Source organism: Tauraco erythrolophus, chromosome 7, assembly GCF_009769465.1.
Source record: "Tauraco erythrolophus isolate bTauEry1 chromosome 7, bTauEry1.pri, whole genome shotgun sequence".
Lineage (NCBI taxonomy): Eukaryota > Metazoa > Chordata > Aves > Musophagiformes > Musophagidae > Tauraco > Tauraco erythrolophus.
Genome location: NC_141471.1, coordinates 59,364,207 through 59,381,505, shown reverse-complemented (window position 1 = coordinate 59,381,505; position 17,299 = coordinate 59,364,207). Strand labels below are relative to the sequence as shown.

Here is a 17,299-nt window from a genome sequence, read left to right as displayed (position 1 = left end):
TCCAAGGATCGTGGCCCTTGAAAACTCGAGCCAGAGCCACTGAGGAAGGGTTGTCCGTGAGAGCAGCTCCAGCTGTTTACTGGGGCAGGGAGGTTCCAGCCCACAAGTCACCCCAGTGGGCGGTGAGCACGTGCCATCACCCGGAGGGATGCAGAGAGGAGCACAGTGCCCGAGCTGGGGGGAGCAAAAGGAGCTGCTTCGGCTTAACCCTCCAGCTGTGGCACGCCGCAGTGCCTGGGGAGCTCCATGCTGGTGCTGCCCTCCACCAGAGCAGCTGGAGGGCACAGGGACGCGCCTCCGCTTTGGTTCCGAGCGCGGGAGGAAACGCACAGCCACAGGATTTCGGTTTCGAAGCTCGGATGAGACGCAAACACTTCTTGGAAGGGAAGACCGGAAAGCAAAAGCCAGGGCGGTGAGGGCTGCTGTCAAGAGCCGTTACAGAAGGGCATCTTGATGAGCAGGGCTGGTGCCACAGGGCAATCCCTCATGACCGGTAGCCCTGGGCTGCAGCTCGAAGGGTGGGAGGGAGATGAGCTACTGCGGCCTCCCTCCTGAAAAGGAGAAATGATTTAAGGAAGACTGGCAGGCACAACAAAGTGATGAGGAAGAAAGAATTATGAAACAGACGTTGGGGTGAAGGGATGGAGATGCAAAGTAAAGGTCACCCATCCTAGCAGCAGCCCATGACAGTCTCCTGTGTGGGAAACTGTAGTTAATCAGAGTGAAAATTGTGCTGGCAATTGTATGTTGAGGACCTGAAATTAAGCCCCAGTTGCCAAAACCTACTGGGACATGTATAAAATAGCAGCAGTACGTTGCTACTCTTCTGATCACACCGCGGAACTCTGTCAGGCACCTGATCCCAGATTGAAAAGAAAGGAACACAATGATCTTTTGAGGTCCCTTCCAACCCGAACCATTCTATGATTCTCTGTGACTGGGTCTCGTACAATTAAATGTCTAAATTATAGATACTATCAAGGTTTGGTACTGTAACTTTCTAATACAGCACGTCTTCCAGCAAACATAACTACAGATCAAACTTGACGGTGTCTATGCCAAGACAACACATGCAGTGGCCGGAGCCTTTCTCAACAATATATCTTTACGGGCCCAAATTATCACCAAATATCCTTGTTAGTGATTAAATAAATCACTAAAATTTCTAAAGCATGAGGGTCAGCATGCACTTCCAGGCAGTAGCTAGGAGGGATGCATTGCCCAAGAGACACAATATTAAAAGTTGTTCTTAACAGGAAAAAAAAAATTGTTCTTTTCTTTGGTGCTGTCTTTGGGAACTCTGTCTCCAACTTTCTGAGTGATTCAGATGCCTCAATGCTATGATGAACACCAGCGACACACAGACAGTGATAAGCAAGAAGAGGGAGAAAGCGACTGATCCAGCTCCAAATAATAAAAAAAGAACAAAAATGCCCACATCTAGATCTCAGGAGGAATAAATACAAAATCTTCCTCCTCCAACACCTGTTAACTTTTAAGTGTAAAGAAAACTCGTTTTCCTTTGCCTAAAATTTTACAAACCTTCAGCCTGAAACTCTCTATTTCAGTTTTCTTTGCCAGGCCAAAGGCTTTGTACAGCTCCAGCACAATGTGATGATCTGTTTGCAGGAACAACATTATGGGAAAAGTGCCTCTTTCTATTGAATACATCCTTGCACCAGTTTGCTGACATGCTTGAGTGAGAAGGAGGAGAAGCTGGAATGGAGAGGATGGGTTAGGTATTGGACCTTCACTGTCACCTTTGCATTTTGCACTTACTCAGTTGAAGCCTCTAGCTTCTGGCAGATGACGCTTCCAAGGAGTTAGCTGCTCCACATGGAGAACGTCCTGCTTCTCCAGAGCCTAAGCCTGAGGCCAGACAGCTCATCCACACCAGGGAAAGCGAGTTGGGAGCTTTCAAGTTGTTAGTGGTTGAGATGCTGAGGGGAGTATTCGTCTAGGTGATCTCTGAGGTTCTACTGGGGTGAATGTACCAGTAGGCACAATAGTAGGTAGCGGTGTCGTCTAGAGTGACATTCTTTACTGTAAGAACGCACAGTTTCTGGCGAGAAAATTTTTCAACCACGTACCTGTGTGCTTGGAAGCCGCCACCTACTACTTTTGCCTTCGAAAAACGGAGCATCCTCTCTGGAGCTTTGTTCACCTTCTGTTGATACCAGTGTATGACGGTTGTATCAAAATTGACAGCGAAGTCTCCAAAGTGACATTCCAGGTGCACACTTCCTCTAAACTTGGCGATGGACAGAGGGCACTACATGGGAATTTCTTGTGCCAATTCATCTAAGAAACAGAAGAGGAGAAACGATGTTGTTAGCTGGAAACCAGGAATTTGAGAAGGTGCCTGTTGGCACAGCCATGGGCGCCTGAGACGAATGGTAGGAAAATGAGGAAGGACTTACAGGACCAGGCAGCCGTGGCCATGAGCGCTGCCAGGAGCAGCACATTTGCTTGTCACGCTCTGCTGTGGATAAGACTCAGAGAAGAAGGAAATCGGGGTCCTGGTGCAGAGTGAGCCATGCTGCGTGGGGGAAGGAGGACGAATGGGACTCTCTTGGTGGCAGCTTGTCACACTGTGTGTCAAGCCAGAGGAACTCATCCCCTGAGCTCCTGTGGGGAGCAGTGGGGATGGGGGAGCAAGTGGGAAGGGGAGGGGAGGGAAGAAGGAGACTCTCCCTTGCATGGGGCTTTGCTCTGTGGACAGACCATGGGCTGCTGTTGTGAAGCTGTTGTGAAGCAGATGAGTGTCCAGTATTTATGTGCTAAGTCTTAAGGCAGGGAAGACTTTCTTTGCCCTTAAAACAGTAGACGTGTCTTTGAAGACCGGAGTGCTAATGATGACCAGGACTTTGAAGAGGACAGTTGTGCAGGGTTAGTTGCTCTTTTTGGGTAGCAGAAAAAGGATTGGCCTTTCAGCGGCTCGTATCCGATGGAGTGAGAAGATTGGGGGAGTGGCACAGCTACAACCCTGTGGTTCAGACAGAAAGGGAGGCAGGGTTTTTGTCATGATGATCTTCAAGTTTCTATCACAGTGGGTAATCTAGTAGTGTCCCAGTAGGCGCAGTAGTAAGTAGCGGCATCATCTGGAATTACCTCTGTTATTGTGAGAATACACCGTTTCTGGGCAGAAACCTTTTCAACCAAGTATCTGCTTTCTTGAAAGCCACTTTCAACAGAAGGTTTCCCTGACGAAAAGTACAGTAGCCTTTGTGGAGCTTTACCCTCTTTCTGTTGATACCAATGTATGAAAGTGCTGTCAAAACTTGTCCCTAAAGATGGAATTTCACATATCATCCGTGCACTTTTTCGGAACTTGGTAATGGATATAGGGCTCTGCATGGGAATTTCTTGTGCAAATCCATCTAGGGAAAAAAAGAGCAGAAATGATGCCATTAGCTGGAAAGCAGTAATTTGGGAAGGTGCTTGTAGGCCCTGGATGCCTGTGAGGAAAGGTAAGAAAATAAGGAAGGACTTACAAGACCAGGCAGCCGTGGCCACGAGCGCTGCCAGGAGCAGCATGTTTGCTTGTCACGCTCTGCTGCCGATGAGACTGAGGAGGGTGAAGGGATCCCAGATGGGGACGGTGTTGCGTGGGAGGAGGCGGTGACTCTGTTGAGCAGTCTTCAGCGACGGGTCTTCTGTGCACAAGCAGATGGGGCACGTTTGCAGAAAACGCCAGAAAAGGCTCTCCAAATGTCAAAATTGTTCAGAAGGTTGTAGTCCTGTCTGCTTTTCAGGTAAATATAAGAAGCATTGGCAAATCCAAGGATCGTGGCCCTTGAAAACTCGAGCCAGAGCCACTGAAGAAGGGTTGTCCGTGAGAGCAGCTCCAGCTGTTTACTGGGGCAGGGAGGTTCCAGCCCACAAGTCACCCCAGTGGGCGGTGAGCACGTGCCATCACCCGGAGGGATGCAGAGAGGAGCACAGTGCCCGAGCTGGGGGGAGCAAAAGGAGCTGCTTCGGCTTAACCCTCCAGCTGTGGCACACCGCAGTGCCTGGGGTGCTCCGTGCTGGTGCTGCCCTCCGCCAGAGCAGCTGGAGGGCACAGGGACGCGCCTCCGCTTTGGTTCCGAGCGCGGGAGGAAACGCACAGCCACAGGATTTCGGTTTCGAAGCTCGGATGAGACGCAAACACTTCTTGGAAGGGAAGACTGGAAAACAAAAGCCAGGGCGGTGAGGGCTGCTGTCAAGAGCCGTCGCAGACGGGCATCTAGATGAGCAGGGCTGGTGCCACAGGGCAATCTCTCATGACAGGTGAGCCCAGGCTGCAGCTCGCTGGGTGGGAGGGAGAAGAGCTGCTGTGGCCTCCCTCCTGAAAAGGAGAAATGATTTAAGGACTGGCAGGCACAACAAAGTGATGAGGAAGAGAGAATTATGAAACAGACTTTAGGGTGAAGGGATGGAGAAGCAAAGAAAAGGTCACCCATCCCAGCAGCGGCCCAGGACAGTCTCCTGCGTGGCAAGCTGTAGTTAATCAGGGTGAAAACTGTGCTGGCAATTGTATGTTGAGGACCTGAAATTAAGCCCCAGTTGCCAAAACCTACTGGGACATGTATAAAATAGCAGCAGTACGTTGCTACTCTTCTGATCACACCGCAGAACTCTGTCAGGCACCTGATCCCAGATTAAAAAGAAAGGAATACGGTAGTGACTGGGTCTTGTATAATTAAATGTCTAAATTATAGATACTGTCTAGGTTTGGTACTGTAACCTTCTAACACAGCATGTCTCTCACCAGACATAACTACAGATCAAACTTGATGATGCATCACATGCAGTGGCTGGAGCCCTTTTCAACAATATACCTTTACAGGCCCAAATTATCACCAAATATCCTTGTCAATGATTAAATAAATGGCCAACACCCACTTTACAGATAGCTTCATTATCTACAGCTACATAAACATCTTCCCTTTGTCAATCCACGCTGACTACTTCTGATCATCACCTTCACCTTCACGTGTCTATAAATGCTTTCCAGGATTAGGTGCTCCATCACCTTCTCAGGGATTGAGAAGGGACTAACCTGCCTGTAGTTCCCCAGGCCTTCCTTCTTGCCTTTCTTGAAGACAGGAGTGACATTTGCTTTCTTCCGGTCTTCAGGAACCCGTACTGATTGCTGTGACCTTTCAGAGACAATGGAGATTGGCTTTGTAATGGCATTGGCCAGCATCAGCACTTCTATGTACGTCTGTCACAAAGGAGTGGAGCGCGCATCACTCAAAAGAGAGGCACAGCAATTAGTTTTACTGTGGTAAAATACTAATTTGATGGAGTTCAATAACTTTGATTTAATTTAACACAGTCTGACAAGATTCAATAAGTTTGATGACAAGGTTCACCTTATTAATTACTGCATGGAAACATACAAAGGAAAATTGAGTTAGAATGATTCATACAGAGCCTGGAGATGCAAAGACTAAGGAGGAACCTCCCATTGAGTTGTGAGGTTCAGAGTGGACTCCCTTGCTTTATAAACTGCTTTTTGGAACCTAGGTGTGGCTGGGCCCCACCTTAGTCCCAGGCTTCGTCAACAGTTCATGTCTAAGGGAATTACCCATACAATGTTTACTATAATACTGAGTAGCTGCAGGGATTAGGAATGTTTCACAGGATCAATTCAGTGGCTATCAGTCACTTACCGAGGATCTGTTGTGGATAAGCGATCTCTCTGCCATAGGTAAAGAAGGATCTCTTAGTCTCAGGTAAGGAATCTCTTACCTTGAGAGGTGTCAAGAGGGCACCTCCTCCTTCGCAAGAGGAGAGTGATGTGGTGTGCAGTCCCGCTGCAATTCAGGGAGAGCTCAAATCGGGCCCATCCTGGTCATAATATTTATAGAGTGAAGTAGCTGGCTGCTAGTCTATAGTAAAGACAAGACAGATGTCTTTGTTCTACCTCCTGTATCATCTTCTGTATTTTGGTGTTCCAGTTTTAGCTGGGACAGTGTTAGCTCTTCTTTCTTTTAACAGCTAAAAGAGCTCCATGTTTTGGTTTTACTCAGAGGCTCGCTCTGAGAGGAATGCTGATAGCAAGTTGATGTTTGTGGTTGGATGTGAAACTCCAAGGACTTTTCAGTGTGCCGGAGTGCAGAAGCACGGCGGGATAAGGGGGGAGCATAGCTGGGACAAGGGGGACACCATTCCCCTTGTGATTTGTGGCGAACTTAAGACTGAGAGCCAAACTGGCCAATTAGTATTCCATATCATGCAGCGTCATGCCCAGTATAAAAGTGAGGGTCAGACGGGAAGAAGGGCTTTTGCGCTTTGGCTTTTGCCACTTTTGCTCTTTTGCGCTTGCTGTGTTTTTCACTCTATTGCTTTTCTTTTTTTTTTTTCTTTCTTCTCTCTCCCAGTACTCCCACTCTCGGAGTACTATCTCTCCCTCTCTGCCCCTCTCTATTTCGGGGCCTCATGTTCGTCCAGGATTGCAGTTTCGGGACGAGACGGGCTTCGCATACGAGGGGGTGGTGAGCACCTACACTGTATTAAATCATCTGTATTAAATCACTCTTATCTCAACCCACGGGTTTCACGTTTATCCTTTAATTCTCTCCCTCATTCCTGGGGGTGGGGGAGAGGGAGTGACCAGCTGTGTGTGGGGGGGGCGGTTCAACCTAACCCACGACATTTGGTTAGCTTGCATTTTTGGGGTTTCAAAACCACCTTTTGAAATATTTTTCAGGGCACCTTCACTCCCTTGTACGTGACCCAGAGGCTTTCCAGCTCACAAATTCCCCACAAGGACATGAGGACCGTTGCTCCTTACTAACATGAACAGAAGTACGACTAAGGGTCAAGTGTATCCGTCACAACATCCCATCAGGCACCATGGACTTACATATGTTCAGTCAAAGCACTCACTGACCTGATCCTCCTCCACCAAGGGTACATCTTCCTTGCTCCAGACTTCTCCTCTGCTCTCAGGGTCCTTGGAATCCTGGGTCACCTGCCCCTGCTTCCACCTCTCATACACTTCATTTTTATGCCTGAGTGGAGTCAGGAGCTCTTGGCTCAATCATGAAGGCTTCCTGCCACCTCTGCTTGACTTCCTGCTTGTCAGGGTGGACCTTTCTTGAGCTTGGAGGAGATCCTTAAATATCAACCAGCTCTCCTGGACACCTTGTCTCTCCAGGGCTGTATCTGACGGGATTCATCTTCTTCTGAAGTTAAAGTCTGCTCTCCTGAAGTCCCAGCTTGTGCTTTTTGCCTGCTCCCTTCTCTCAGGAGCCTGAATCCCATCAGCTCATGGTCACTGCAGTCACGGCTGCACCTGACCTTCTGTCTTGGTTTCAGCTGGGACAGAGTTAGCTCTTCTTTTTAGCAGCTACAAGAGCTCCGTGTTTTGGTTTTACTCAGAGGCTCGCTCTGAGAAGAACGCTGACAGCGCACTGATGTTTGTAGTTGGCACTGAGGTCTCAAGGACTTTTCAGCTTTTCAGGGATTGCAGCTTTGGGAAGAGACGGGCCTCGGTCAAGGGGTGGTGAGCAATTACACCGTACATCACTCGTTTGTATACATTTATCCATGTACATATCCGTACATATATATATTGGTAGCAGTAGCAGTAAATTGTTCTTATCTCAACCCACGGGGCTCTTTTCCTTTTCTTCTTTAATTCTCTTCCTCATCCCCGGCGGGTGGGGAGGGGGAGCGAGCTGCTGTGAGGACTTTACCTGCCAGATCGGCCTAAACCATAACACCTTCACATCTCCAACAAGTTCTCCCTTGTTTGTGAGTAGGAGGTCCAGCAGAGCACCCTTCCTTGCTGACTTCTCAGTCACCTGTGTTAGCAAGTTGCCACCAACTCTCACATCCCACAATGCCAAGACAGAAGGCAAGCTGACTGAAGTCAGCATGTACTACAACCAATTTTTCAAATACTTAAGGAGACCAGAACCATCTATAGCAAGGCATTATACTTGCAAATCTTTCCAAAAGTCCACCAAAACTGATTTTCAGAGCCTGCGGAACTCAAAAACCACCACTATAGAGGTATTTGTGCTCATTTTTGAAGGTCCAGACACATTAGAGGAATATCTCACAGGATGTTGATCACGTGTACTCTGTTGTAACTCAGGGGCATGAAACTGCCTCAGTTTCCTGAGCGAGCCGTCAGGCAAATGCCAGCTTTCCTAGAAACAGCCTTTCATTGTCAAACCTGATTGGTAAAGCTCAGCGCACTTCAGCCAAAAGGCCTGAGAGTCTCCGCTTGCAAGGGGCATCACCCATGGCTGAGGATTTCAGTTCTGTCCTGGATGGATCAGGTGAGAAACGGGGTTTCCCAAAAACCCTAAAATTGTGGTTTTTTAAGGATGTTGCAGGAATTTGTAGAGACTGAAATGCAAAGGAAGACAAATGAAAAGTATGAAGGAGAGTGTGCAAGATCATCTGGTCTTCTCTCCTCCTTTTATATTCGTTTGTTTTTTGGTTTTTGTTTTTTTTTTTCAAGAGAAAGCACTGAGGGGAAGGAGTTTTGTTTTCTGCTTGCTCCAAGGATTCTAATGGAAATTTACAGCTAACATCTGTTCCCACACAGACAGGTGATGTGAGTGCTTTCAGTGCAATCAAGCCTTCACCTTAAGAGTAAAGTTCAATATATTTATGCTAAAGTGACTGGGACTCTCCAGTTTCTGAATGCTATAGTTTTGTGTGAGTACTGAAACGATATACCGATCGTTAACAATATACTGAGCAGTTGTCACAATAAACTGCTGCTTTTCTTATCCTGATGCAGCAAAACGTGAGAGAGGGTGGAAGAGGGAAGTACCTGCATTTTGGCAGGGATCAGAGCCCAAAATGCCTTTTTGTACGGCTTATCTTTACCCATCTAACACTGTGATACCTCGATAAAACCAGTATGCACAGTAGTAAGTGCCGGAATCCCTCGAGGTTAAATAATCTATCGTGAGATAATAGCGGGGCTCAGTGGAATGTTTCCGAGCTTGAAATCTGCCTGCATCCCTGTTGTCATCAAAAACAGGAGACTGTCCTGACATGTACAGTATCCTCTTCGGTTCACTGTCGAGAAGGTGCTTGTACCAGTGCACGACAGCTCCGGTGCTCACTCGGCATTCCATTCTAGCAGAACTGCCCTTCACCTTCCTCTGCAGCTTTGGGCTTTGCTCCGGCACTGCCTGCGCATCTCCACCTGGAGGGGGAAGCAGAGAAATTGTGTGAGGGCAAGAAACCACTGGAGTTTGGAGCCAGGACCGTGTCCTCTGCGCACGGGAAGGAGAGGGGAGAGGAGAAAGCGCTTACGGGACCACAGTGAAGTTGCAAGAAGGACTGGAAGCAGCAACATGCTGCCTGTGTGGGTTAGATCTGGAAATGAAATAAACAGATACAGAAACGTCATAAAGTCCTTCAGGAGGGAAAAGCGTCAACCAGCCAAGAGGAGGAAATGACTCATTGGGCACATCCAATGGTCGTTCTTCAACTCACTACCATGGAGGGGGTTACATTTACTGACAAGCTAAACCACAACAGTTAACAGTGTAGAAAGGACCTAAAATACTCAATCTGAAATAACTAATTTTCATAGCATCATAGAATGGCTAGGGCTGGAAAGGACCTTCAAAGGTCATCTAGTCTAGCCCCCCTGCAAGGAACAGGGATATCTCCAACTAGATCAGGTTGCTCAGGGCCTCATCCAACCTGGCCTTGAACGTCTCCAGGGATGGAGCATCCACCACCTCTCTGGGCAACCTGTTCCAGTGTTCTACAACAAAGTTCATCAACAGTGTTCATCTATCAGACTGCTACATTCCTCTCAGACTTACCTGCTGACCTCATGTGTAAAAAGTCAAGTTGTTTGGTCTGGTCCTTCCCTTCGCCAACACCCCAAAGCTGTCCCAGAAGCATGATTGACCAGCCTTTCCTGGAACACTGCCCGCTTTGGTAGCACAAATAAGGTAAGTCATAGTGAGCCTACTATGTAAAGCATAGTAGAACGTACTATGTAAAACAGTTTGGAGATGTAAAACATCTCCAAATTGCCTGGTCACCCAGACATGAAGTGAAGCCAGGGTGAATTATACATGTCACCCAGCCAACTGTTTGCTGCCCTCTGCTTTTCTTATACTTTCCCTCATTTCAGAGCCCAGCAAAATCTTCATGGGGCAAATGGTCACTTGGGCAGCAGCCAGCACACACCATACTCTTTCCTGAGAATGACTTATTTTCTGACACGAAAGAGATAATCCACTCTGGATCTTTTTTAGGTCTTTGTCACAAGCTGTGGACACAACTAAACCTCATCTCACAACTCGTACAGAAAGTTCATATTATTCTGTTGTCCTTGCAATAGATACATGGATTTGTGCCGTGGCCTGTAGTGCAGACATCTGCAACAAAAGAAAAACAACAAAAAAAGCATAAGCGTGAAGTTTGCTGACTTGAAGACACTGTCTTTATTAATAGTCCACTCAAGTGTGAAAGCCAGAGAAGAAGCTATCTTCCAAGGCCAAACTAAAGCTGCAAGAAGAACCTGCAGCAATGACATTTTCAGAGAAGACATCTGGGCCAGTAGGAACTTAGGTAATGAACCTCAGATGGGGGATGGATTGCCATTAAGGAGAGGAAGTGATGCACTTGAGTTGCATCAAACATTCATATGGACAAGGGCTTGTGAATACCATTGCCACAGAAGTGAAATTCCACTGTGTCTCTGCTCCCAGCTGTCAGTCTGAGCAGTGCTGTGTCACCATTTCTGTGTATTCCCTGCTTTAGTCGGCAGCTTTCTCTTGTAAATTGGCTTCACAATCCTTTCTCAGAGCTGCCTTTTCAGGAGTTGCCCAGTGTAACAGATCCTTGCCTATAACAAGAGGTCCTAAGGGGCATCGGTGTTATGAGCAGTAACCACCATCATAATCATTAAAATGGGAGTGACCAGTAATGAGTATCCCCAGTATCACCATCGTGACCTGGGTTTGAACTCTCCCATGCTAGACCTTCTGTGCAAATATACTTCTGTACTCCTTCCCTGCCATCGCTTCATTTTTCCTAGCTCAGACTGTATTTGGGAAAGTATCTGTATTCTTCAAAGACGACCTGTGTCACTGTCTAAATTTGGCTGTCCTTACCATCACCCACAGGAGTGCTCCTTTTCCCCAACACAGTGTGTTGCACCAGCTGAGATGTGGCACGCCACGTTTCTTGGCTGTTCTCTCTATTACTCCTACTTACATACTCAGCATAATCCTGTCGGGACATTTTCGAGGCAGGAAGGTGCAGTCGTTCTCTGCATTTGACAGGAAGCCTGCTGCTCAGGGTACAGGCAGCTTTCTGCACGGGCTGCCGGTGGGCTGCTGGTTCTGTGGGACTCCCAGTAGGCACAGTAGTAGGTACCTTCATCATTGGCGTCGATGCTATTGATTGAGAAGGTGCAGACGTTTGTACCTTTCTTATGAGAAGAATACTTGTTCCTATAGGAACTGTCGTCATAAACAGCTTGACCTGATCCGATATACAGAATCCGTTCGGGAGCTTTGGAGGGTATGTGTCGGTACCAGTGGATAGGCTGAGACTGGAAGTCACGTATGCCCTCACCTACGCAGTCAATCCATGCGGTTTTAGTTTGCCGTATGGTAATGGATACTTGATGCTGCTTCAGAACCACTTGTGCTTGAACATCTAGAAAGAAAGAGAGAAAACACAACACAAACCTCAGCCTGCTCTTCATTCACGCCGATGCGCGCGGGCTGCCTCCCGCTGCGGCCCCGCGCTGTGCTGTGGTGCCCAGGGGAACCTACGGGACCCGGCTGCGGCCAGGGCCAGGAGCGGGAGCAGCAGCATCCCGAGGGCTCTCGCCGGTGTCTGCCTCTGGGAGGAGGGCGGCAGCTGTCCCGGCAGGGATGGAGTGCTGCGGCTGAGAAAGGAAATGACTCTCTCGGGCATCATCCGGAGAGGTTTCCCCGGCAGCAGGTGGGTGATGCTGAGATAAAGCAGCCGGACTGAATCCCACTAAATGTCAACACCAGAGTAGAGCTTTTACACGAGCGGCACCAGCTCACCTCCTCTCTCTGTCACACGCACAAACAAATTACTGTAACTCATTTACAAAGGGATTTTGTAGTCCGGAGCAGATCTTACCGCTGCTTTTAGAAGGGTTGAAGGCTGCTGAACACTCAGACAATTTTCCTCAGCTTCACTGCCAATAAAAGGGAGAAAAAAAATAAGAACGTGGAGCTTAATGAATTTGAAGGGTCTCAAATTACAGCCCGTCACACGGGTTGAATGCCAAAGGCCAGGAAAATACACTGCAGCCCTTTGGGAGCTCAGAAGCAGCATCGCTGTGCTTGTGACTGCTGCTGGTCGCAGGTAAGGTGAGACACTACACCCCGGAGGGCATCTCCAAATGCTGGGTTATCATACAAAGCCACAAACGCTTTACAGCCCCTATAAGCTTCGTTCAAAATAAAGACGAACAGGGCAAGCAAAATGCAGAATTTATTCTGTGCTATTGAAAGTCATTCTTCAGAGTCAAGGTTGCTCTTGGTTCCTTTGGAAAGAAAACTAAACCCATTCCCTTTAATGTTAATTTCATTCCCCCAAAATGTTAATTTACTTACGTCTGACAGTTTTTTATTTTTTCAAGGATTGTCACACAGACCCAGGAGCTGCTCTCCTACGGTTATGACAAGAATTTGATCTTTCAGTCATCTGCGAAATGCAACCAATGGCCCAGTGCTCAATGCGCTCTGGAGACCCCACACTGGAGATGGGTAAAACAGGGTCCTCTAATTGTACCTATCTGTTGTTTAGCTGTAAGCAGAAAAGGGCTGAAATTACTGTAATTAATAACGGAAATACAAATATCTGTTGTAGAGTTGCTGCTGTTTTGCAGGTTTTCTGCCGTGTTGGATGAGAAGCCCTGCTGAAGTCAGTCAAGTGACTTGTGGTGCAACCTAAATTAAAGTTGGATCATCTCCAAACAGGAAGTAAAGAGAAAATAAAATAAGAATCTCCACCGGTAGAGAGGTCCTAAGTGGGTACATTGCATCTGCAGTCCTGAGCAGTGCTTCACATTTATTTTCACTAATATCCTTCTATTCTGCCACACAAATGGTGTAAGTGGGGATTTATTCCGAAGATGTAGCTTGAAGCGTAGTGGGAACAGAAAGATTTTTTTCCTTCTTTTAGCCAGCCCAGCCTGCCATCCTGTAAACCCACCCAGAGCCAATCCAGCCACACCTATAAAAAAAATCCCCTTCTTGTTGCTAAAGTGAAACACCAGCTGCACTGGTGCGGGCTGCAGCGCGTGCCTGCGAAGCCCCGCAGCGTCTTTGGTACCCGGCTGCCCGCGCGGCACGGCTGATCCCGGCCTGGGGGATGAACGCAGGGTGGGCATGCTCCCGCCTCTTGTCAAAGGCTTCGGGATGCGCTGCAGGAAGCAGAGCACGTCTTTGTGCAGGTCCCCTATGGCTTTCTACTGCTGTGCATCCCACCTGGCACAGTAGTAGGTGGCGGAGTCTTGGAGAGCTACTTTGCGCACTGTCAGGGTGCAGACGGATTTGGTGGGGTCCTTCTCAATACTGAATTTCCCCTCATCAGACTTGTTTTCAAGGAAGGTCCTGGAGGACATGTAGGCAACACGCTTGGGAGCTGCATCAGGCCTCTTCTGGTACCAGTGAATGAAAACGTTGTAAAAATCCGGATCGGAGACGTGGCAGTTGATCAGCACCGTTTTGCTTTCTGGCTTGCTGATGGAGATGGGGCTTTGCTGCAAGACTTGTGCAGGACCTCCTGTGTGAAAGAAAGAGAAAAATTAGAGAGGTGAAGCTGAGAGGAGAGACCATCCCCTTTGCCACTGGCGGCTGTGCAGGCAGCGGGGTGAGCCGGGCACAGACCAGAAAAAACAGCCGTCAGGATGAAAGCTCTCAGCAGCCACATGATCAGTGTCCTCCTTGGAGCTTCCTTACAGGGACAGGGTCAGGGCCAGACTCATGTCAGGGAGAAGCAGAGCTGAGCAGCAGAAAACCACCCGATGAGGCTGTGCCAGCTGTGGATGCACGAAATAACCACGCACAAGCCATTTCCTTTCAGTAACACTTACATAGAAGGCAAACATAAAAAAAACCCAAAACCACCCTTGTAAGAAGAGAGCACACTACTGAGGCAAATATATTTTTTTTTCGCCACGGAATTTGCTTAGATCGAGGGAGAAAGCACCTAAGGAGTAGAAATGAGTGACTCGGGTTCCCATCAACCAGCAGCAGCTCCTCTAAATGCCTCAAGGTTTTTGGGGGCTACAAGAGATGTACTCCATCCCCATATGAAAGTTCCTGCAAGTGGTGGCACCTACAAATGGATACCAGCACCCACAGCAGCTCCCAGAATTAAGCCCCGTGTGATCAGCTGCAGCTTTTCTTTTAGGAAACTGCCTTGTGACAAGTAACAGAGACTGTACCACGCTCATAAGCAAGGTGCTTCAGCAGTTCACTGCCCCACTCTTTCAGATCTATTCCTTATTTTCAGCCCGAGTTCCCCTTGCTTCATTTCTACCTGGATATATCTTTGCCTGTTGTAGGGAGAGCCCTGTTCTCCAAGATTTGTTCCCAAAATATGGTACGAGACAGACACCAGCTTCTTTCCTTAACTCCCTTACAGACTGATGTATAGGAGGCTCCAAGCATAGGATGATTTTTCATCCCACGACTATACCACCACAGCGCTTCCTTTAACAATTTGTCCCATTCATTTTGAACCTTGAACGTCGAACAGGATCCTGTAATTAGCTTCTACCTGAAATCCCTGTTCCTACAGTCAGTGTGGGGACTTAACCCAGTACTGCAAAGGAAGCTCCAGTGTTCCCCAACTTTTACTGACAGCTTCAGTCATTAAAAAGTCATAAATATGTATCAAAAGTATGCCTGTCCAGCAAATGTCTTCCATTACCTGGCCCTACAGCTGCTGGTTCCCACTTTACTGAGAAGGTGGGACTTCTCTCTGCCTGTCAGGGGCAGCTGCCTTTGTATTCATACATTTCCTGTGGTCTTTGCAGGTCTTTCTCTCTAAATTTTAGCAGGCTAGAATGTGTGTTTAGCTCTCTAGCTTTACTCAAAATGCTTTTTAGTATAAACTTATATGACATCTGCAGGACATCAGTAGTAATATACTCAGTTTTGTGTTCTTTTTATGTTCTTCAACCTGCAAGATGGAGAGAGCCATTTTTAGAACATGCTTTCTGCACTTCTCAAATGGTTTATTATCTGATTTTCTAATCAAAATAGCCTACACTTCCCCAGCAAAATGCTGCATGTGGGCCTAGGTATTTTAATATCAGCTGGCATTAATCAGGCAAGCCAGAATCGCATTTGAAAAAAAAAAAACAAACCCACATTTAAAAAAACCCTTCAATACTGAGATCTGAACACCTGCTGATCAACAGCCTCTCCCCTGGCTATCTCCCATCTCTGCTGCTTCCTCATCCAGAGTATCTGAAAAATACACTTTATAATGACAGTATCAACTGATGCTATCAGGGTTCTTTTTTGTTTAAAGTAGAAATCAGTTGCTTACCCAAGACATGATTTTCCCAGCACTGTCAAATAATTCACACACTTCCTATTACTGCCCCCAAATTGATTGGAGTTTCTCATCCAGAACCACAGAGAGTCTTTCCGCTCATCTCAGTGGGACTTCGAACACACTCAAATTACTGGAGACAACCTACACTCAGAGAGGTTTCTTCATCCTAGCCTAACACCTATCAGCTTCTTTTGCATAAAAGAGTTTCTGCTAAGGAAAGCAACAAATCAATCATTTTTTGCATAAAGTATCTTGACCCTTTCTTCCTGCAAACCCAAAATTGTATTGAAGGTTTCCTCTCATACGCGATATAAAATCACAATGTCATCAGGGGCTTGGTATAGCTCTGTGCAGCTCAGTGTTAAATGGCACCGCTCACCTTTTAGGTGCAAGTTTGTCCACAAGCAAGTCTGACTTTGGGTGGCTTAATCCAGCTCAGGGTAGAGAACCAGCACGAGGTTTTGATGAGCCCGTTCAAGTTGTTTTTGAGACATCAGCTGTCAGGGCTCTGTAACGGTGCAGCTGAATTCAACGTGGGTCGTTGTTCCGATTTCACCCAGGAAATTTTAAGTTAACAATAGAACAGCACGTTCTGCACTGACACATCTGACAGATGTGTCGCAGCAACTATGAAGAGAACTGAAAGCCATTCAAATGCTCAGTCATCAATCACAGCGATTAATAAGAATTTAGGTAACATAAGGATTACCTTCCAACAGTCTTTTTGTAGGTGCTTCTATCTTGACAAAATAGTCACTTTTCAGGGCTGGCTTCTTCCTTTGCTGAAAACTTAAAACTTGTTGAGAACACACGAAAGACCAGGTCAGCTGTTTCACCGAGGCAGACGAGATGAGGAGGTGCGCATCACAAGGGAGGAACTGTAAAGAAATGCATGAGAGCATTCTTCCAACTTTAGGGGAATTTAGGCCTATCTGGAACATTATGGCCATCTGAAATAAGGAAAGAGTCTGCTCTGCACCTGTGTCACCCCATGCCATTGCTCCCCACTGCGTTGGAGACACCTGGATGCAGGCTGTCCCCTTGCCTGGTGCTTTGACTGTGGCTTTGTTTCCTTCGGTTCTTTCTCTCCTGCCTTTCACTGTCTGCATCTGCTACCACTCAGGTCAATACTCGAGATACCACTGACTTCAGCAGAGACAAACAAGCCCTTTTTTGGGAGCATAAAACCCTCAGGTGCAGGGAAAGATGGTCATGTCCACTCCAGCAGGAGCTGAGCAGAGTGTGGGAGACTGCTGCGGCTGTCTCCTGGATTACTACAAATCCTACCGAGGCAAGGGACTCTTCTCTCATTTCTCCTGGATTTTGACGGAACCATCTACCTTGCAAAGTGCTGAGCACTCACACTGCAGGCAAGTCGAGTCAGAAGAAGGGGCTCTAGCTCCCACCAGCAGTCAAAATCCTGTTACCAATACATAGAGTGAGAAAAGTGCCTTCTAGAAGTGCAACTTTAACACCAAAACAACTGTTTATTGTTTTCATGCTGTAGCACTTGGCCTCCATAGTGGTCTGATCTTTAAACAGCATTTTGTTGATTTCCTGTCTTAACGGCAAAACAGTCAGAAGCGAAGGCTTGTTGTGATTGAAATGATGTTCGTGACTTTCTGAGAGGGATAAAAAAATTATCTCATGTGAGGTTATTTTGTAAAACTACAAAAAGCCGTTAAGATCAACAGCAGTGCTGCGTTGGCCCAGGACTTGCACAACACTGTTCCTGGAGATACACACATCACAA

General features: G+C 47.3%; 1 protein-coding gene across 1 annotated transcript in view; it reads right to left on the bottom strand.

Moving 5' to 3' along the window:
• The window catches only part of TARP (TCR gamma alternate reading frame protein), a 40,497-nt gene extending 28,686 nt beyond the window's left edge, over positions 1–11,811 (bottom strand). The window contains exons 1-2 of the mRNA XM_086614620.1: positions 11,769–11,811; positions 11,416–11,649 (exon numbers count right to left, since the gene is read on the bottom strand). Coding sequence (XP_086470746.1) covers positions 11,416–11,649; positions 11,769–11,811 — 277 coding nt within the window. The remainder of the gene's footprint in view (positions 1–11,415; positions 11,650–11,768) is intronic.
• Positions 11,812–17,299: the final 5,488 nt, after the last annotated feature.